The 21,946-nt window shown below is 43.1% G+C and overlaps 1 protein-coding gene across 1 annotated transcript in view; it reads right to left on the bottom strand.

Moving 5' to 3' along the window:
- Window positions 1-21,946, bottom strand: part of myo7aa (myosin VIIAa) — a 69,960-nt gene that overhangs the window by 28,161 nt on the left and 19,853 nt on the right. Inside the window, exons 11-23 of the mRNA XM_080429464.1 lie at window positions 20,955-21,074; window positions 19,119-19,261; window positions 18,358-18,568; window positions 17,728-17,863; window positions 16,922-17,028; window positions 11,141-11,278; window positions 10,319-10,477; window positions 8,731-8,823; window positions 4,494-4,588; window positions 2,516-2,600; window positions 2,173-2,391; window positions 1,046-1,153; window positions 454-663 (exon numbers count right to left, since the gene is read on the bottom strand). Of these exons, the coding sequence (XP_080285590.1) occupies window positions 454-663; window positions 1,046-1,153; window positions 2,173-2,391; window positions 2,516-2,600; window positions 4,494-4,588; window positions 8,731-8,823; window positions 10,319-10,477; window positions 11,141-11,278; window positions 16,922-17,028; window positions 17,728-17,863; window positions 18,358-18,568; window positions 19,119-19,261; window positions 20,955-21,074 (1,824 nt within the window). The remainder of the gene's footprint in view (window positions 1-453; window positions 664-1,045; window positions 1,154-2,172; window positions 2,392-2,515; window positions 2,601-4,493; window positions 4,589-8,730; window positions 8,824-10,318; window positions 10,478-11,140; window positions 11,279-16,921; window positions 17,029-17,727; window positions 17,864-18,357; window positions 18,569-19,118; window positions 19,262-20,954; window positions 21,075-21,946) is intronic.

The raw sequence follows: 21,946 nt of genomic DNA on the forward strand, positions 1-21,946 counted from the left end.
TCGATATATTGACTATAATTAAGTGTTGTCATTCACAATCAGATCCTTTATTAGATAGTATCTTATCTATTTCACAATAGCAACCAGGAACTGCATGTGCCTCACCCAGTGCTTAATTTGTCAATTATTAGGTGCCATGAATCCGACTAAAAGTCATGTCAGTACTAGTGAGCGTAGGAGTCAGATCACCCAGCTCACAGGCAAAACAGCGAATAATAAAGTGTTTAAATTGTGGCGATTTACGAACGTAACTCGGTTTCATTTCATCCACGGTCCTTTTCCATTGCAGGAAGGGACATTGAGGGGAAAATGTGAAAGTTGAATTAAAAATAAATATTGTATTGTATGTGTATTTGAGGTGACAGAGCACCTTCTACATTTCCCAGAGCGCAGCAGGCAGGTACCAGAGGTCGGCTCCAAGCAGCTCCTGCTCAAATCAAGCCCTGGCCTCACCTCAAAGCCAGCGGGGGCCTGTCCCTCCTGACCGGGGAAGGAGCTGGTGGTTCCCAGGAAGCCAAACATCTTGTCCACCATGTCGGAGTCGTTCACGGGCTCCTGGCGAGCCTTCTCCACCTGGTCCAGCAGATCCTTCTTCTTCCTGGCCTCCTCTTTCTCCTTCTTCTCCCTCTCAGCGTCCTCCTTGGCTAGCTGGCTGAGACGCTCCTGAGAACATTGAAGAAATAAAAAGATTAAACATCATGCACTTGTCTGTCTTGTCATATCTGTTGGAGGTATATAACCAATGTCAGTAATGACAAGGAAATATTGATCGATGCTTATTTATTCATGACAATTAATTGACAACTTAACGAAAAGTAATACAAATTTGAAAGCCCAATACTTCATCATACAACAACGGTGCATACCTACATGTAAAATAGCAGACCTACAAGCTCACAACGCATCGTATCCACAAAATGTTGTGAGCTTGTAGGTCGGCTATTTTCAGTGTGCGGTGCTAAATTAGGCATAACTGTAAAGTCCCATAATAAGTAGACAATAAATGGTGTCAGTGATGACATAAATGTCAGCAGTGAGCAGTCACCTGGTGACTGCGTTCAGCCTCAGCCTTGGCCCTCTTGGCTGACATCTGGTTCCTGAGCTTGGATTCTTCTGCCAGACGCATCTTCTCTGCCTCCAGTCTGCGGCGGTACTGATGGGAGACCAGTTAGGAGTGATTTAGATTTTTTTTCAAATAACAATATTAATTGAAATCAAAGCAAATTAAACCAGCGATTCTCAACCCACTGGCAAAACATTTTGCCAAGATGTAACATTGATATATTTTTAAAAGTATGTAAAAGAATATATATGTCATGGTAATTCTTCCTTAAAACCCAGAAAAAGTAGTTTTCATTGTGATACCGATGAATATCAACTTAAAGTATATACTATGTTAGTTCTATTGATCCAAGCCACAACACTATCGATTGATTCATAATAAACAGGCTCTGAAAATGCACACGGCCCACCCATCTGACCACTTAACGCGGCAGGTTGGGTGGGCTGTGAACACTTTACATATTTTCAAGTGGGCCCTGATCCAGAAAAGGTTGGGCACCACTGAATTCAACTAAGATTAGATTAGTTTACTAGATTACTAACCCCACATTGAGAACCAGTGTTATAGATCCAGATGTGTGTGTGTGTGTGGGTGTTAGGGCTTTCACGACTAGAGATTTTTACAGGTCGACTAATTTGACCCAGTGGTAGTCGACTAGTCGACTAGTCGAAATTTACATTAAAAAAAATTAACAAAAAAAATAAAAAGGGGGGGGGGCATTGTTTTAATTCCATCCTACTACTATATTACTATTATTATTATCCTCCTGCCCTTATTTTTATGGCGTTTTAAGGGAAGCGCTTCTGGCACAGCAGCACAGCACCACAGCAGCGTCTCCAAGGATCCCCATTGCCCAATAATAGGCTTTTATTGGGCATACTTTTGACCCCCTTTTGATAAAAAATAAAGTCAGGAGGATAATAATAATAGTAAGATGGGCCATTATTATGGCATTAAAACAAATAAAATATATATTTTTTACTTTTTTTTTTTAATTAATTTTTTTAACTATTCGACTATTACCAACAAGGTCGACTAGTGGTTATACTAGTCGACTATACTAGTCGACTAAGCCCTAGTGTGTGTGTGTGTGTGTCTGTCTGTCGTACCTCCAGCTTCAGCCTCTGGTAGAGTCTGCGTGCGATCATGCCCCTGGTGTAAGCCTGGATGGTGATGACCGCCCAGAACCGGTGCCTAAAGGCCCGGCGCACCAGGCAGCCTCGACACCACGCCTGGAAGTGCGTGATTCGCTGCCGGGCCACGTGGTACGTCATGTACAACTTTCTAGACCGGACAATGGCCTGAAGGCGGGAGAACCCCGCTCGCATCTAAAGACAGGACAAAGAGAGGGTAGAGACGGTATAACAGATAGACAATAGATCATTTTGGGTGTGAAAATGTAAAAAGAAAATGGAAACATAACACATTTGATGTAATAATAATGGAACTCACCGCTCCATAGTTCTTCCTACATTGATATCCTCTCCACATCTTCTGAATCAACATGGCTGACTTCCTCATCTTCAGGAAGTTGGACCTAAAGGTAGGAAGAAATTATATATGTTTATGTTATATATGTCACAGGGAAATTGGCATTCCAGGGAAATTGAAAGGGGAGCACTTGTTTTTAGGCGCGGGGCGGGGCTGCGAGGCTGGGCTTTAATGCGAGGACGAGGACGACAACAACTACATAGCAACCAGGAGGCCTCAGTGGCGCACTTCGATAATCATCGGACTCCCCATCCACTACCACTGGGAGTCTGGGTTTGACTCCCGCTTGGGAAATTACTTTTTCAAACAACCACAGACTACTTTTTTTCGCCAATAAAGTATAGTTTTGGACCATGACGGAGGCGCGCCGGTCCGCGCGGGCACTCGCGCCTGGAGGCGCTCGGGCGCGCCTCCTCGGCCTCGAGGTCTGCTAGTCGACTAAGCGCCGTCCGAGTTATGTACCGATAGGCACAGAATCGTAAATGATGTTGTGGGGACTGCGTTTGCCCCTCTATGGTTTGCCCCAACTGCCACTCAATGCACTAACATAGCCCGCCAGCCCCGCCCCCTCGCCCCCTTGTGCTTCAACTGCATGGAATAAGGCTGTTCGCGGGTGTGTGTGTGTGCGCGCGTGCGTGTTTGTGTGTGCGCATGCGTGTGTGCGTGCTCGTTTGTGTGCGTGTGCATGCGTGCGTGTGTGGTGTGGGGCTCATGTCTGGCTTGCATTGCCCTCTAGCGTTGGTTCTACAGAATTGCTTGGGGGGCGGTGAAAACAAGCGCTCCCCTTTCAATTTTTCTGGAATGCCAATTTCCCTGTAACATATATATTACACAGTGGGGGAAAAATAAAGGCTAAACCACGCCCCTCAAGGCAAAACCACACCCCTCTGGAATGGGTACATCCAGGCAAGTGACACCTGCATGTACCTGCAGAGACAGAACCACGGCACTAGGAGACCACTGTGTGTCCAAAACTGTTACTTTTCAGGATTCAAATTCAAAAGTAGCAAAAGTAGCAGATCTACAAGCTTCGTGCCGCGTTTCGAGCTTGCGGATCTGCTACTTTTGATGCTTTTGTGTGACGCTGCAGTATGATAAAGTAGGGCGTTCATTTATGAGAAAAGTTAGAAGTTAAAAGTTAGAAGCGACGATATACATATATTTTTAAATAAAAGTCAGTTCACCATTAGGTGTTATACGTATACAGCTATGAGGGTGTCCAATGATCAGGTCATGCAAAGCCAAAGTAGAAATGTCTCACATAATAACATGTTTTCTGAGGACAAATCACGCCAATTTGTTCTGCTGTTGGAATTCCCAAACCAATCTAGCAACTGAAAAGGTTGACATGCAATGTTTTTTGGGGTTCAAAGACATTTGGGACACCGACAGCTGAGTGGTTAAGGCGCATATACAGTGCCACATGACAGCGAGTCCCCGGTTCGAGCCCAGCAGACCTGTGCTGCATGCCACTCCCTGACACTCTTTACACTGTATAAATACAAGTAAGACGCACGAACGCTGGAAGCGAACGCAGCTCGAAAATATTGTGTATTTACGGACTTGTAAATGTGCGTGTGTGTGTGTGTGTGTGTGTGTGTGTGTGTGTGTGTGTGTGTGTGTGTGTGTGTGTGTGTGTGTGTGTGTGTGTGTGTGTGTGTGTGTGTGTGTGTGTGTGTCTGTGTTGCAGGCTGTTGTGCATTTTAATCAGAGCATTGTCTAAATTCTTGCACTCTGGCGCACTCTGGCGGCTGCACACAGGCAGTGCATGCACACAGAGAGACACACACACAGACAGACAGAGACACACACACCCCGAGCACGGTTTCATAGTAAGCTCCACTTGCGCGGTGCGCCTCCTTCCGCTGCGTTCGCAATCAATGAAGGGAGAAAGCCGAAAAGAAAAAAAATCTCTGTTTGTTTGTTTTTTCAGCCTCACCTGTCCTTGAAGCCTCGCACCACCTTCTGAATGAGAATGACCTTGTCAGTTATGGCCTTGTCTCTTTCTATCTCCAGCAGCATGTCATGGTGGTCCTGCACAACACACACACACACACACACACACACACACACAAGCACACACACACCACACACACACACACACACACACACACACACACACACACACACACACACACACACACACACACACACACACGCACACACACGCACACACACGCACACACTCGCACACACACGCACACACACGCACACACAAAATGTAATGAATGAACACAAAATATATAATAATTCTTGCAGACAGTGAGTTTCTGTCTGAATGTTAACTCATTCAGTGCCATTGACGTGTTTCACGTGTTTTACCGCAATAGCGCAACGTGCCAATGACGTGTTTCACGTGTTTTTTTTGTTTTGTTTTTTAAAAAAACGTTCAGAACCCAATATATCATCATTTGAAGATTTGCTGCTCCATTCACTTCTTGTTTAACTTATTACTGAAAAAGGCTGTATCTCGGCTCCTGAGCACTTTTTTTTCTCCAATGTTATTATGTTATTTTCAAAAGGCAGACAATTAATGTCAACAAGGTCCAATGACCTCGTTGACATTTGTGAAACCACACAGTGCAACCCTCGGTGATTAGCACCCATCAGGGGATCGATTATACTGGAGATAAATATTCTGTGACTACTTGAAAAAGGTATAAGAAATTTGAAAAATTGCTGGCACAGTTCGCAACTATTTTCTTATTTCATTGGCACTGAATGAATTAACAGCTGTGATTCTTGGCCAGATCTTTTGATCTCAATTAAATCTCAATACATTTCAACTAAAAAAGTGTGCTCCTCTGAGCGCAGATCCCCGCCAGGCCGGGTTGCCTACCGTGAATTTGGAAGGCAGTCATAGCCAATTGGAATGGAATCTGCGAAATCTGACTGATACATCTTGATCACATGACTCCAGAGATAACGTGTACCGATTTGTGCGAGTTTTGGACAATATTTGTCGTCCTGGCGAGGATAATAAAATACATAAAAATAAGAAATAGGAATTATAGTCACACAATGGACACTGAGGGATGCAGGCTCAACTAGGACTTGAAGCATAGGCGGCGGGTGAGCTTGACAATTGGGAAGGCTGGGGGTTTGCGCGCGGGCGCCGAAATCTTGCGGTTTCTGGGCGGATTGTGTTAGTTTCTTTTTGGTTTTTGGTTACTTTATTTCAGTTTTAGGGTTAGGGTTAGGGTTAGGTTAGGGTTAGGTTATTTAATTCTTATTTTTGCCTGATTTTACTGATTTGTTATAAAAAAAAATACTAAATAATGCTGCGCACATATATAATAATATATATAATTTGCACAATTCCTAGAATTTCCCAGCATAACATTTGGGAAGGCTTAGCCTACCCTAGCCTTCATTACCCGCCGCCTATGACTTGAAGTATGATGTTGGAGCGCTTGATGTTCCCGTTGATGTTCTAGCTAATTAGCCATCATGCTTAGACTGACTTGCTGTGCTAATCACTCTTGACAGGACACCTGGCTGCAGCAGTTTGTGTATAATTATTTATTTATTTCTAAAATGACACATAAACAGAGGATACGGGCCGGTACAGCCCCTAAGAAATCTATCCTTTTCTCTCTTTTCCCTTCTGCCCTCCAGTGATCTGTGGTCCATCCTGCCGTCCCTCTTATCTGTTCACTTCCTGCCAGGGAAGTGTGTGTGAGCACCACTAGTCCTGTGGCTTCAACCCCGCTGATTCCATTTCCTGTGCTACTTCCTGTCCAGCTGAGTGCTGAGTTTTGTGCTTTGACAGAAGTTGTACCATGTAAACACAGTTCACTGCTGTGTGCCCAGTGGCTTCTCACCACATTTGGTTGTTATTTTAGATTAGATCAGACTTTATTTGTATTCCCAATCCCAACCTGTTCAACATAGAAACACATAGAATCTCCATAATACATCCACAGCACTTCCTAACACACAACATGTCAGCAAGGCAGTTTGTTTAATGCTGCAATGGCCAGAGAGGACAAAGCAAAGTTTTTCTCTACTGTTTATATATCTGATAGAAACCAATTATATTACACATAGCAGATCTACCAGCTCACAACACGTCACCCGTTGTGAGCTTGTAGATCAGCTATTTTCAAGATGTCCTGGGGAAACATCAAACTCTTTCTCTTTTGGGTCTCAAGCTAAACAGTTTGGGAACCACTGGTAAACAGTATACAACATTGTCTTGTTTAAAAGCAATATTTGCAGACCACTGAAAACTGGGGTCTGAAGTTGTCACATACTGTACAACTTGGAGGAAAAGCACCAAAGAAATGTTGCGATTCAACAGTGAGGTGCAGTAGGCCTGGACCCCTGGCCTAGGTCCGGGCACTTAGGCTCTAATGTAGCCTGTAGCGCGTTGCAGGTTCGAGTCCCGATTTTGGCCTTTGCTGCGTGTCACTCCCCATCTCTCTCTCCCCGTTTCCTGACTATCTTCACTTCACTATCAATAAAGCCAAAAAAAAAGCTAAACTATAAACAAAAACAAAACAGTGAGGTGTAGTACTGTAGGGGGGCATAGAGGCTTATCTGCTAACAGAGAGATCACAGCACAGGTTCTAGTCCTGGATAAAGACACCTATAATCCTTACCTGTACCAGTGTCAACTAAATAACTGGAAGTGTACAATGTAAAGGAACTTGACAATCTATCTAGCGATTTTCACTATTTGTAGTACAAGTATTGTATTATAATATACGTCATCATAATATAAATAGTGAAATTAAGGAGTGTCACTTTAACCACTTAAGCCTGATTAGGGCTTAACCACTTAAACCCCAGCATCCGTATTGTGGGGAAAGCTTTCGCAGAAATTAGTCGATCAGCTATTTTCAGCGAAAGCTTCAGCAGAAAACAGAAAAGCACCTAGTATAGAGCCCTGAGGGACTTTGGTCAACCATATAGGGTTTAAGTGGTTAACGTGACTCTCCTTCACTTTTGTTAGAATGGCCTCTAGTCTCCACTCCAACTCCATGTATGTTTTGAAACACATACACACAGTGGGGAAGCTGTAGCTCAGGAGGTAGAGCACTCGTTTAGGTTTGATTCCCGGCCCCTTGCGGCTTCATGTCAAAGTGTCCTTGAGCAAGACACTGAAACCCTAACTACTCCCAGTACAGTATATAACCAATTTTTCGGCATCAGGCTCATCCAGGCTCACAGAGGCATAAGAAAATCACATAGGCCATTACATAGCACTTGACCAAAGATATGGCACCGATAAAAGACAACGATCAACAAAGACATTATAAAAGTGACATAAAAACATCTTGTCCACCATTTACACTATGGTACACTATAAAAAAAAACACCAGGATGATCATTTTAGCAATAATAATTGTGCAGCCCTAATGGCAAGCAATGAAAGTGAAGAATGGTTTAGTGACCCTAAACCTGCAGTGCACAGTTATGTTTCAAAGAGAAACAGTGAGCTGGGATGGAGGTTTGGTGTTCTGGAGCTCAGTAAGAAGTGTCTCTTTTTTACTGTGAGGATTACAAACACTGAACAGAGATCACAACCAACAGACAACACTTCAAATTCAGGGGCCTGTCACCATGCCAACCAACCAACCAACCAACCAACCAACGGACATGCCCAGGCCTTGACCCCTGACCTCACAATCGCATCTGCCCTCGCACTGACTGGGAGGGAAGCCAACAAAAACACACACACACACACACACACACACACACACACACACACACACACACACACACACACACACACACACACACACACACACACACACACACACACACACACACACACACACACACACACACACACACACACACACACACTGCGGGAAACCAAAACATTGGCAGCAACAGACACGTGAGTGTGGAGTGGAAACAATCACATTATCAGTCATAGGCTACTGGGAGCTGCCCAGTACAACCACAGTCTTCTACTGGTGGTCACTGGGAGCTGACCAGTACAACCGTACAGTCTTCTACTGGTGGTCACTCTGAGCTGACCAGTACAACCGTACAGTCTTTTACTGGTGGTCACTGGTGGTCATAATTCATACTGTTACGCAATAATGTTTTCTAATAAACTTGAACTTGAACTGACCAGTACAACTAGTTTTCAACCACAACCAAACCCAGTTCTCCTGCTTCTGGGCCAGGCTTCAGTGGCATGTCCCTTTAAAAAGCTGTACCTTGAGGAATATCTTGGTCTTCCCCATCTGCCAGTCATCATCTCTGCCCAGCACTGCCACTGCAATCCTCTGACACGTGCCTCTCAGGTCCTCCTGTTAGTGCAGATATAGCAATAATTAAAAAACTAAATAGATTGATAGCTGTTCAACAGCTCCAGTTGCAATACATTCATACAGATTTGTCAGTAAAAGAAGCATGATGAATATATAAAATACATTACATCAATAGAAATAGAATAGAATGCAGTAAAAAAAAGATATTTAAGTTTTATAAGTTAAAATCCTAAGTAAAAAAAACAGCACAGTTAAAATACACAGCTATAACTATGATGGAGACCAAATCTTAACCCGAGAGAGGAGACAGACTCACACACACACACACACACACACACACACACACACACACACACACACACACACACACACACACACACACACACACACACACACACACACACACACACACACACACACACACACACACACACACATATCCCGGAGAGGGAGTGGTACACAACAACATGTGGGGTTCCAACATAAACAGGGAGGTATTAGGTTCCAGTCAGTGTGTTAATGAAAGCACAGGGACAGAGATTCATCCAGTGTCCTGCTTACAATCCCAACAAAATGGACCCTGTTCAGCAAGAAAGAAGATCTCTGCTCTAACCTTTACTTGTAGCCTCTCGTTGGTACATTGTTTTACATAAGTGACTCGCTCTGTTTTAACTCTTAAAAGTCTTTGGAAAAGGTTGTGTGTGTGTGTGTGTGTGGTCATTTAAGGATTATTGTGCCACAGTTTAAATAAACTTAAATAAAACTCCAACAAATTGGTCAGAGGAGAGATTTTGAAAGACGACTGAGCAGTGAATGATGCGTAGCCTGCGAGCTAGTTCAAGCAGATACACTCGAGAGGTTTACATGCATGTGCATTTGTGGGTGATGTATGTGACGTGTCAAGCAGCTGACCAAACTGGTGGTCTTCTTAAGCTCACCTGATTCCTTGTACTTCCGCTTGCTGTCAGAGCTGTAAGAGGTTGTATGCGCTTTGTTTGCGCTTTGTTTGCGCTTTGTTTGCGCTTTGTTTGCGCTTTGTTTGCTCCCACCACCACCCCAGCAATACCAGTAGGCTCTGCTTTCCCTAACGATTCTGTTTCCCTGGCTGGGGGGGGGGGGGGTTGTTATACTGTAGATATATATCTCCCTGCTCTTAAATGGATATCTTCTAATGTGCTGAGCATGGAGTAAATGTACAGCAGAGCCTGAACGCCAAGATCAAATATTATTGTATCTACTCTTGTATTTACATTTTATAAATAAAATGTTCTCAAGCTATTAATATTAACCAAATTAAGGGTCGCACTGCGATGCGTTGTGAGCATGTCGATCGGCTATTTTCAGCGAAAGCTTTCCCCACGATATCAGGAAGTGGAAACAGAAAATATACTAGTATAGAGCCCTGAGAGACTCCGCTCAACCATTATGGGGTTTGGTTAACTCTGAAGAGTGAACGAATGGAACCAAATGGGGTTCTTCCATGTGTTCAATCTTGGGGGCGGCCATTCATTCACACACAGAAACACTTTTCTACCTGTTTGTAGGCAGGTTTGACCCCAGGCATCAGGACTCGGTAGCGGTCCACAAACTCTACGAAGGTGTAGCGGATGGGATAGCCAGCACGACGGATGCGGATGGTCTCCATCATACCTGAGTACCTCAGCTGACGCACACACAGCTCTCTGTCAAACAGCTAGAGAGAGGGAGAGAGAGAGAGAGAGAGTGAGAGAGAGAGAGAGAGAGAGAGAGAGAGAGAGAGAGAGAGAGAGAGAGAGAGAGAGAGAGAGAGAGAGAGAGAGAGAGAGAGAGAGAGCGAGGTGGGGCAGGGGAGAGAATGAGTGAGAGTGAGAGAGAGTCATGTGGGGGGTGAGAGAGAGAGAGAGAGAGAGAGAGAGAGAGAGAGAGAGAGAGAGAGAGAGAGAGAGAGAGAAATGCAGGGTGTCAGCAGCACAGAATAATAAGAGTAAAAAGTGCACAGTAGACAATAATAAGAACAGAAATAACTACAGTATACAAGAATGCACAGATACACACACAAGAAACCACACAGAGAAAGAGAAAGATAGAAAGGGAGAGGGAAGTGGTGAAAAGCAGGAAGGTAGAGGGGGGGGGGTAATAGAGAGAAAGATGAAAGGGGTGACAGAGTGGGAAAAAAACAGAAGGAGTGAGAAATAGTGAGAGGCAAGAGTTTTGCAGAGGGAAGGAGTACAGAGATATAGATAGAGCATTGGAGAGAGAGAGAGAGAGAGAGAGAGAGAGAGAGAGAGAGAGAGAGAGAGAGAGAGAGAGAGAAAAACCAAGACAGAAGGTGAGAGAGGTGAGAGACAGAGAGGTGAGTGCATGTGGAAGTTCTCACCATGGACTTCTTGTACTCATTGGGCTTGATGCAGCGCACGAAGAAGGGCTGACACACGCTCAGCGTCCGCATCAGCAGCTCCAGAGAGCGCTTGAACTGGCTGCTCAGAGTGGGAGAGCGCTTCCTAGTCTCCGCCCCCTTCACGGGCACGCGCGCGCGCACGCACACGCACACACACACACACACACACACACACACACACACACACACACACACACACACACACACACAGAGAAACACACAGAGAAATGCCATAAAAGTTGTCAGGGTCGTTAACAATGAGGATTTTCTCTTCCTGAACATTGTCCCTAACTGTTTCCTCTAGGAAACTCTTCCCACCTTTTCTTTCTTCCTCTCTACTTCTCTTCCACCTCCTTTCTCTCTCTCTCTCTCTCTCTCTCTCTCTCTCTCTCTCTCTCTCTCTCTCACACACTTTCTCTATATTTAACTCTCTATCTGACCACAGCTCTGAAAAACTAAGTGGACAGAACGTGTCACGTTGTTATGAAGTTCTGCCACAGTTTTTATCAATGGCGTCAGCTGTCTAAAACACATTTGATTGGTTAAAAATAGACAAATAATAAAAGAATAGTAGAACAATAGACCTTTGTGTTCCCTATAGGTCAACTGTTTATTAACCTTTAAGAGCAGCTGCTTTATATTGCCTTTGCTACACGTTAGCGTATAATACACACTGTATAAGCTCATACATGATATTAAATAAAGCATTGGTTATCCCCAGATTAGTCAGCCAGGAGTAATGCATTGATGCAGGGGTATTGCATGTTTCAGCTATAGTTTCAGCTATAGTCAACTCTATGACATGTTTATAAGTTTGAATGAAATACAGACCAAATGTACCAGTGAAATATGAACATGAATGGAAGATGAGAGATTGTGACCTGATGTTCCCCTCCTATTTATTGAGGCACTTAGCTGACTTTTTAGTTTGATATTGTTCAAAACTTGTTTGAAATGTGTGCTCTAAAAATAAACTTGACTTTACTTGATTTGGTGGATTTCAAGGATTGAAAAATCCAAGCAAAGGATTGTAAAAAAAAAAAAGAATTAAAGACATTTCACCTCATCATTTTGGTGTGAGTTTCGGGGGCAAACACTAAAAATAGTGTTTATAGAAGATGTAAAAAAGAAACAAACACACTATGTGGAATAGTTAATGTGAAAAATATTCCAGTGAAATATTATATCAAAAATAACAGTTACACAGTATGACTTTACCATACTTTCAATATGTGTAGAAAAGGATCAGACTATCCCACACCTACTCCTGTCTTTCATTAGACAGCGTACCGGACACGTTCCCCAACTGACAGATGACTTCACCAAATGACGTCACTTTTGGAATATATAGCCCACTTTGTGACCCTTCAAGCAGGATTCAGGCAACCACTTCAGCTTAGGATGCAAAGAAAGACCACTCTCGAACCAGATGAGAGGCTCCGCCATCGGTGGCAGCCTCAACTAAGCCCACCACCAACCTCATCAGATGAGGATGAGGGCAGCTGCCTACCGAGCCACATGGTATATCTCCGGAGCATTAAATGGGAGATAAGGGACGAGATACGACGCATACAACAGAAGACTAAACAACTGCGACACGACATGCATTTGCAGACTAAACAACTGCAACAAGACATGCAGCTGCAGACCAAACAACTGCAACAGGACATGCTACGCATTACAAACATGATGCTAGCCTCTCAAGGTAATATGTCACAGCACCGAATCCGTGTTATGCCGACGCTTACACTGCAACAGACGTCACTCACCAGTAATCTGGACTCGCTTCAGCCTGAAAGGGCTGGCCCTGGACGTGAGCACCAAGCGGAGATGTGTACACCCAAATGCAAGAGGTGTCATAGAAGGCATCTTGAGGTGCACGAAATTAATAGACCGGTCGCAGGTGACTCGCAGGGTGAGGGATCAGATCCTGCTGATGTCGACCTGACCAACAATGACTGTGGTGTGGTAGGGGACGAAGGTCCCCAGACCAGGAGAGGTGCAGAGAGTTACGCGGACTATTCAAGTGATAGACACGACCGAAACAGTAGAGGCAGGCTGGCGCCCGGAACCATCAGCTGTCCCGTGTGCATGGACGCCTACGCAGAGATCGTAGGCACTGGTAGGCTAGTGGTTTCTACTCACTGTGGTCATGTGTTCTGCAGTCAGTGCATCAGAGATTATCTGCATCAATCTCACCACATCTGTCCTACCTGCCGCAAGAAGCTGACGCCTCAAGAATACCACCCTATTTACGTCTGAACACGGTGCAGTGTGTGTGTGTGTGTGTGTGTACATGCGTGCATGTGTGTGAGTGAATATGTACAGTATATGGGTCCGTAGCATAATACACACTGAGGATGACAAGGGGCAATTCCACATTGAGTGTAGGAGGTGAAGAGGTCAAATTCCTCAAATGGCTGATCTGCCCTCTTCAAGTATGAGACTCATTAAACCTGTATTCTTCTCTACAGGAGTGGAGTGCTTTGGCTCTATGCCCGTCAGAGTGGGCCGACAAACGAAAAAGAGATATATCAGTATCAACTATAAATGCCTCACCACCGAGCGCTCCACCTGGAACTCCTTGCAAACATGAATACCGATTCCTTCTTGATGTCACTCCAACGTTGTATCGCACGATGGGGAAAGCCCCACAAATTCCTTTCAGATTAAGGTTCAAACTTGAAATGAGCAAGCAGAGAGCTACGCAAAGCATTTAATGTGAAATAAATCAATTTATATTTCAACCCACCCGGAGCTCCTCACTTGGGTGGAACCCGGAAAAGAGTGATCCGTGAAGACAGCCCTTCAAACTACATTAGGAGCTCCAGGGCTCCAGACTAACTTTTTACATTGCACTGGAGTGCCTAACTCTTTCCATTTATTTGCACCAGTACATAATTCAGGTGCACCCAAATATTTTAACCGCAATAATATATTTTATATTGTACAATTTTTTTGGCAGCTCCTACAACATTGGAGATTTCTTAACACAGTATGTAAATGTAGAAAAAAGAGTATGTAAATGCTTGTAAACTAAAGGTACTGTAGGTTCCAAAGTTAAAAATGTGTTTATTTCTGATATTTTGATGGCTATTTTATTAACAGGTGCCATTCAGGAAATCAAGCTGCACTAAAACTTACATTCTAATTCAAATCTGCAGCTGCTTACTTCCATGAAATGAAGCATTGTCGAAAACGAAAGGAGACGATATGGATTGCTTTTTTTAAACGCACATTACGCATGCAGTCACACACCAAGTGTGCACATTTAATGCATTGAATCCACGTGTGCAAGGCAAGATGTTATACACATTTTTTATGTTCCCTTAATTTCCAAATAGTTTTCAGTTCAAAATAAAATATATGCTGTAACGTACTGTATTTTGTTAGGCCACATCACAAAATGCACCTGCCTGTCGTTCATGTATTGGAAATAGATATGGACGTTTGTTTTTTATCATACAGTATGTCCAACAGACTGTAATCACTAATGACTGGCAGTTTAAAATCCTAAGGCAAACCCCTGATTGGTGGTGCACAAACAGCTGTCTCAAATGTGATGTATGAAATGTTTCAAGTAGCCTAATGTCAGAAACTTCTCAGAAGCAATTACTGTAACTCAGAATTAGTGACAGCCCCTCTAAGAGTAAAAAAAAATATCTAGAACTAGGTTTTCCTCTTCCTGTCCAAAGACAGCTATGGATGGAGAGATGAACAAACGACAGGATGAGGGATGGTGAAACGACGATTATTTTTCTCTTTATTCCATTAATTTATTTTACCTTGGGAAGAGCAGAAGCAGGAAGGCCCACTGTACTACCAGGAGAGTAGCCACACAGAAACTGACAAGCAACAGAACACACGCACGCACGCACACACACACACACGCACGCACGCACGCACGCACACACGCACGCACGCACGCACGCACACACGCACGCACACACGTATGCACAAGCACACACAGAAAAGACAGTGTAAGGAGAGCTAAAAGCATAACACTCAGGATCTTGCGGTATGGAAATCATGCGACAACATGACTCATGTTCAATGTGTTTATACAGAACGTTAGCATTCATCAGTGTCATCGCATCATTATTGTTAGTTACTCCACTTAGACATAAAGGATAAGCATAAATCGTATTTTCTCTTTATTGAGACAGATGTAGGCCAACTGGAAAGGAGAGTAGTCTAGGGAGAGAAACAGGCAGAAGACCCATGCAGGACTGGAACCTATAGGTTTCATTATTACTTGCTAGACGGCTGATACTTTTTAGTTGAAAAATAGCAATGCCGCTATCTGACAAACGCTGGGTGTCACATCTTAAACGTGAACAGCTTAAATATACAATATGGGGTTCCACGCAGAAATATGTTAAGGTCTGGCAACCGTTTCTGTCTTATTTTGAGGATGTGTTTCCTACCATTGTAATATAGCCATTAGCCAGTCTTTTCTCCCATTCCTTTCCCCCCATCCCCCCAGTTATAGCTAATTTTATTTTATGGATTTTTGATTATTTGTTTCTTTATAATTGACTTTAGTTTTGTAACATAGATTTAGCTTTCTGTGCCAATTTATTGTAATAAAATGTATTTTCATTCTTGGTTATTTAACAAATTGGTTTACCAATTACGTTGTATTGAGTACTAGTACTAGTAGAGTCTGTGGTGTTTTGTGATTGTTTGTTACGTACAGTGTGTGTGTGTGTGTGTGTGTGTGTGTGTGTGTGTGTGTGTGTGTGTGTGTGTGTGTGTGTGTGTGTGTGTGTGTGTGTGTGTGTGTGTGTGTGTGTGTGTGTGTGTGTGTGTAAAACATGTTGGAATAATTCACAAAAAATATTTATATTTTAATAATAGTAAAAGGTTTCATTGTCTCGATGTCAACCCTGCTAGTTTAAAATCATGCAGTGAAAATTACACAGCCGTGGAGAGGGAGAGGGAGAGGGAGAGGGAGCAGCACTCATGTTGAGTTGTTCTAAAGCAGTGGTTCCCACCCTTTTTATCTGGAGACCCAAAAGAGAAATTTGTAGATCGGCAATTCTCACTACTTCTTAAAAGTTTTTAAAATAATGTATGGAGTTGCTTTGATTTTGTTGAAATTTATGAAATTCTTTAGAAATAGTTAGAAATTTTTATTTTTATTATTTTCTATTTTATTTTTGTAGATCTTGTGATAATAAAAAAAAGCGTAGGAAATAAAAAAGCGATATTTTATCCATGACCCATAAAAATGTGTCCACGACCCACAAATGGTCCCGACCAAGTGTTTTGAAAACACTTCTAAAGTACAACGCTGTAAAACATCCATATGACGTTCACCTACTTTGGATTTATTTTATTTTTTTAAAGGGTATTACAGTTCAGAAGACCAGAAGCATCAGCAGGTGCAATCATTTAACCATTTGAACCCTAGCGTCAATATTCTGGGGGGAACATTAGTCAACAATAGCAGATCTATCTATAGATCGGCAATTTTTGGCGAAGAGATTTGGTGTAGACGGAAAAAGTAGTCAAAGTACAGTTGTAACTCAAGTCCAGTTCTCATATGTAGTAGTCATATGAAGAACTGTCCTGAAAACTTTAGCATTCTGCAATGCAGTTTATTATTTTTTTACTCTCTAATTGTTTCTACCCAGTTTTGGCAATGAAATGGGAAAATGTAGTCTATCGTCAAGGTCATGCACTTATTTTTTGAGGTAATGGTGCTTGTGCTTGTGCGCGTGCGACTGTGCGTGCGTGTGTGTGTGTTAGCGTTACCATGGCAACGTCAGCCTGGAAGATCTGTTTGATGAACTTGTTCTTAGAGGAGTGGACCAGCTGGATGATGTCACCATGCAGAGTGTCTCTGTTCTTCTCAAGGAAGCCTGACACGCACACGCACACGCACGCACACGCACACACACACACACACACACACACACACACACACACACACACACACACACACACACAGTTACACAAACAGATACAAACAATCTGCTTGTGTCCTCCCTAAAGGGGTTTTTGTTATTTGTAAATTGTGCTGTTTGTCTTTCATTTCACGTTTGGCCCTTAACCAGCAGTCTATTCCCACATTGTTGGCCCTCTGTCCTAAATGTCTTTTTAATATTAGTAATAATGGTATGTAAAATGTATTTTATTCATCCTGGCAACAACTAAAATCATGATTATGTTTTTTACCGACCTAACTTTGATCCTTGGGTATTCAATCATAATGTCGATTCATCCCATTCTGTCTGCATGTCATGCTATAAATAGTAAGTTGTAACTAGGTGAATCTTCCACACGTAGAAAGGAAAGGTGCACCTCTCATTTTTGTTGGCCTCTGGACATTGGCTAATTGAATGGCATGCCCCTGCCTCTCACACACACACACACACACACACACACACACACACACACACACACAACACACACACACACCACACACACACACACACACACACACACACACACACCCCACACACACACACACACACACACACACACACACACACACACACACACACACACACACACACACACACACACACACACACACACAGGGGGTGAGACTAGCTGACCTTTAGTTTCGTAGTAAACCACGCCAGCGAAGTGCTGGATTCCAAACTGTGTCTCGTAGCTGTTCTTAGGAGGGATGTAGTTGGTGTGGAGCTTATGCTGAGAATTCAACTTGTACAACATGGTGGTGTCTGTTCCCTGAGAGGACAGGAGACAGCGAGAGAGAGACAGAGACAGAGACAGAGACAGAGACAGAGACAGAGACAGGGAGATAGGGAGAGAAATAAATTTATTTCAGTGCAACAGATAACATATCTCAGATTTATATAGCGTACATTTACTTGAGTACTGTACTGTACGTAAGTGCATTTTTGGAGTATTTGCTTTTAGTTTTTTGCAAGCTGCTGACTTTAACTCTTAAATTTTTACTCTTTACTAACTCTTTACATTTTTAGCAAGGGACTCTTGGGACCGAAACTAAAATATATGTATGAATTAACAACCTAAGCCCTATTTCAAATATAGTGAAAATAATCTACAAGCTCAATTTTCACTATTTCGGAAAATGTCTATAAATGTACTTCGTAAATTATGTGCTTTTGAATACTTGAGTATTTACTTGAGTACATACTGTACTTTGTTCACCACCACTGCAAAATGAGGCATTATAGTTATCCAGTTGTAATCCGCACCTTGGGGAACTTGCTCTCCTCGTCGATGAGAGAGATGATGTTCATGGGTTTGATGGCGATCATGTCCAGGGCGTCCTGGTTGTCTGTGAACTCGATGTGCTGCCAGTTGATGTGCTCCAGGTTGTACTCCTCCTGCTCCAGCTTGAACACGTGACGCACAAAGAACTGCTGCAGGTTCTCGTTGGCAAAGTTGATGCACAGCTGCTCAAAACTGCAGCGAGAAATGAGAAAAACTAATGATGAATGACTAAAATATGCCGCCAATGCCGGTAGGAAATGGTGAGATTGTCATTCAGAGATACTTCTGAGGAAGGAAGGGAGAATCAAGAAGGTTTTATTTGTCACTAACTTATACAAGTACAAGCAGCAAAATGTTGTTGAGGAAAACTATTGTGCAACATCCTAGACGTAATAATACGTCACACACACAATCAATGGAAGATGTAATGATTGCTTTTACAGCTTCACCCAAGAGATTGCTGCTAGGATGGCTATGATGAGCACACGCGCGTGCTGTCAGGGGGTTAGAAGTGTCTTCATCAGGGACCCTTGACCTTGACACATGACCTTCCGATTCCCAGATGGTCTCTACCCACTCAGCTACCCCATACGTGTGTGCGTGTGTGCGTGTGTGTGCGTGTGTGCGTGTGTGCGTGTGTGCGTGTGTACGTGTGTGTGTGTGTGTGTGTGTGTGTGTGTGTGTGTGTGTGTGTGTGTGTGTGTGTGTGTGTGTGTGTGTGTGTGCGTGCGGTATCATGCACCTGTTGACAGTGAAGTTCTCAAAACCAAAGATGTCCAGTAGTCCAATGGAGCGTCTCATGGCTTTGGGTGCCATGGATGGAGGCTTGTAGATGGCTGCGTTGATCTTCTCCACGATCCACACGAACAGACGCCCGTAAATACCCTGCACACACATTTAATCATTTATTTATGTCCACATAAAGGATACAATACCAGGACACAAATATGTACAAGGTGCTGTAAAAATGTACCGTCAGCAAATCTTGGACAATTACCCAAACATCTCTCAGGGGTACAAGTAAGAGCGTCTTCGCCATATTTGGCGGCTACCAATAATAGAAGATATTGCACAGAATTCTGCAAGACGTTTAGCTGCTTTTTTTGGTGTCCCAAGTTGTTGGAAGGCTCTTACAACCAACCTACCCGTATGTACATGTCCTTGGGCTAGGCTGCCAAAGATAAACACAAGTAGATTGCACCTATAGCTCAGTGATGGTACTGTATGGAGGAGCGGCTGGTATTTAGTTACTTTAATCATAAAAGCTTCCTCTAAGTTAGATTCAAAGGTGCAGGCCACTTCAAGAATGGAATCTGATTTGGAGACAACAACAACATCTGGTGTATTAGCAGAGAGATGCGCAAAGATTTCAGGATTATCAGTATAGAGTTGAAACATGGAAGGTTTGACACAGGAATGTTTGTACATTCTCACTGACAGTGTAAAATGTTTGGATATGTCCTTTGTCAAACACACACACACACACACACACACACACACACACACACACACACACACACACACACACACACACACACACACACACACACACACACACACACACACCGACACACAGACATATGCGTGCCAGATTGGGATTGACAGAGAATAATAGTGGGTGTGTGAATGTGCAGTGGCGCGTGTGATTACAGATATAACAGTATAATTACAGGTGTAAAAAGGTGTCTGGGTTTGTTGTTAGTGCAGGTCTAATATCCAGTTCGTTCGGCAATGGGGCAGCCGCACAATAAATCAAAGAACAGGAAAAGAAAAAAGAAAATAATAATAAACATTCTAGTCACAGTCACAAACGGCTACACCCCTCACTTGCCCCAGTGACCTGCATACTGAGCGTGTGCATGCGTATGCACACATGAGTGTGTAGGGCTGTCACAATTCCGAAACTTTACATGACGATTCACTGTCACTAGGGGTGTGCCGACACAAATTTCATGAAACGATACGATATTGGGCTCACGACATCGATACGATATCGATACGATACGATATATGGCACTTTTTTATTATGAAAATATATGGGGGGGGGGGGAAGCAAATGCAAACAAATATTTCTGTTTTGCATTATTCAGACATGCAAACTTGTAGCTTTTCAGCTACAATAGCCGTTTTTAATCCAAATAGGGCAATAGTGTGACACCTGACCCGGAAAAAAACAACATGTTGTCACCCTTTTCACCTCGGGGCTGTTTGCATGCCTGATTATTATTTATATTTTTTTCAAAACGATTATTTTTTCTTTCAAAACGATACATATCGTCACGAAAACGTATCGCGATATATCGCGGGACGATATATCGGCACACCCCTAACTGTCACACAAATAATTGCGATTAGCGATATAATTGTGTTTTTGATTTTGAACACTGGAACTTGTGACTAAACATGACATTTCTGTTTGGCTTTTCAGCTTTGAAGTTGCGTACAGATATGAAAAAGAATCTAAAGATACAAATAAAAAAACGTAATAGTGGGAATAGCCGATCTACAAGCTCACAACGTGTCGCATCGTGACGTGTTGTGAGCGTGAGCATGTGAGTGCGTGTACATGCATGCGTACCTTAACGAATGCATCTCGTACGTCCAGAGCCTGTTCCATGCTGAGAGGGGTGGAGACAGTCTCTCCTCTGGTGATCAGAGTTCTACTGGTCAGACAGTTCATCAGGTCCTTCATGTCCACCTTCATGTCCACCACACACACACACACACACACACACACACACACACACACACACACACACACACACACACACACACACACACACACACACACACACACACACACACACACACACACACACACACACACACACACAAAATCACTAAAACAAAGGTTTCATATTTGCTTCAGAGTAGTTTGCTCTGTTGGCCACCAGGGGTCACTCTCTGCTCTATTCTCAGCATGTGTCAGTGTAGTAGGTTACAGCGCATGTTAGAACACATGCTGTAAAGCAGACCCATGGCATTCATCCACTGCTTTGGCAAAGACAGTATGGCACATTAGGAGTCCACTAGTATACATTTTAGGGCTAGGTTTATGCGTTTCTGGCAATATTACTGACTGCTCATTTTGTATGTCTGTGGTTTGATGAAAATGACAAAAAATCACAAGCAGACATGGTGATGACCCCTGTCTATAAAATAAAGTATATCGTTGCTATCGGGTGGAAAGCATGTATGTCCAAAACCTTTTTTTCCTCATTATTTTAAAAACATTTTGTAAATCTGCTATTTTCACTACTTTTGTGTGACACTCTTGTATGATGAAGTAGGGCATTCATTTATGAAAGAAACATAACACGTTGAAAGAGGGAGATACAATTAAGGTTTCTGCCTGACAGCAACGTTATACACAATGGCAGTCAGTAGCAGCACATAGAGACAAGAAGTGGCTTTGTCAGCATGTCGGATGCTGTGAAAGTGGCCTCAGTGTCATTGTCTTTGGCTTCAGCGGTCCACTGGTTCTCGTCCAGTGCAACGTTCAAGCTGTCTGAGTAGCCGGATCCATGTGCACTGTGTGTGTGTACAACCATGATGTCATGGCTTCCTGCC

The sequence above is a fragment of the Gymnoscopelus braueri genome, assembly GCF_963280865.1.
Source record: "Gymnoscopelus braueri genome assembly, chromosome: 5".
Taxonomy (NCBI): Eukaryota; Metazoa; Chordata; class Actinopteri; order Myctophiformes; family Myctophidae; genus Gymnoscopelus; species Gymnoscopelus braueri.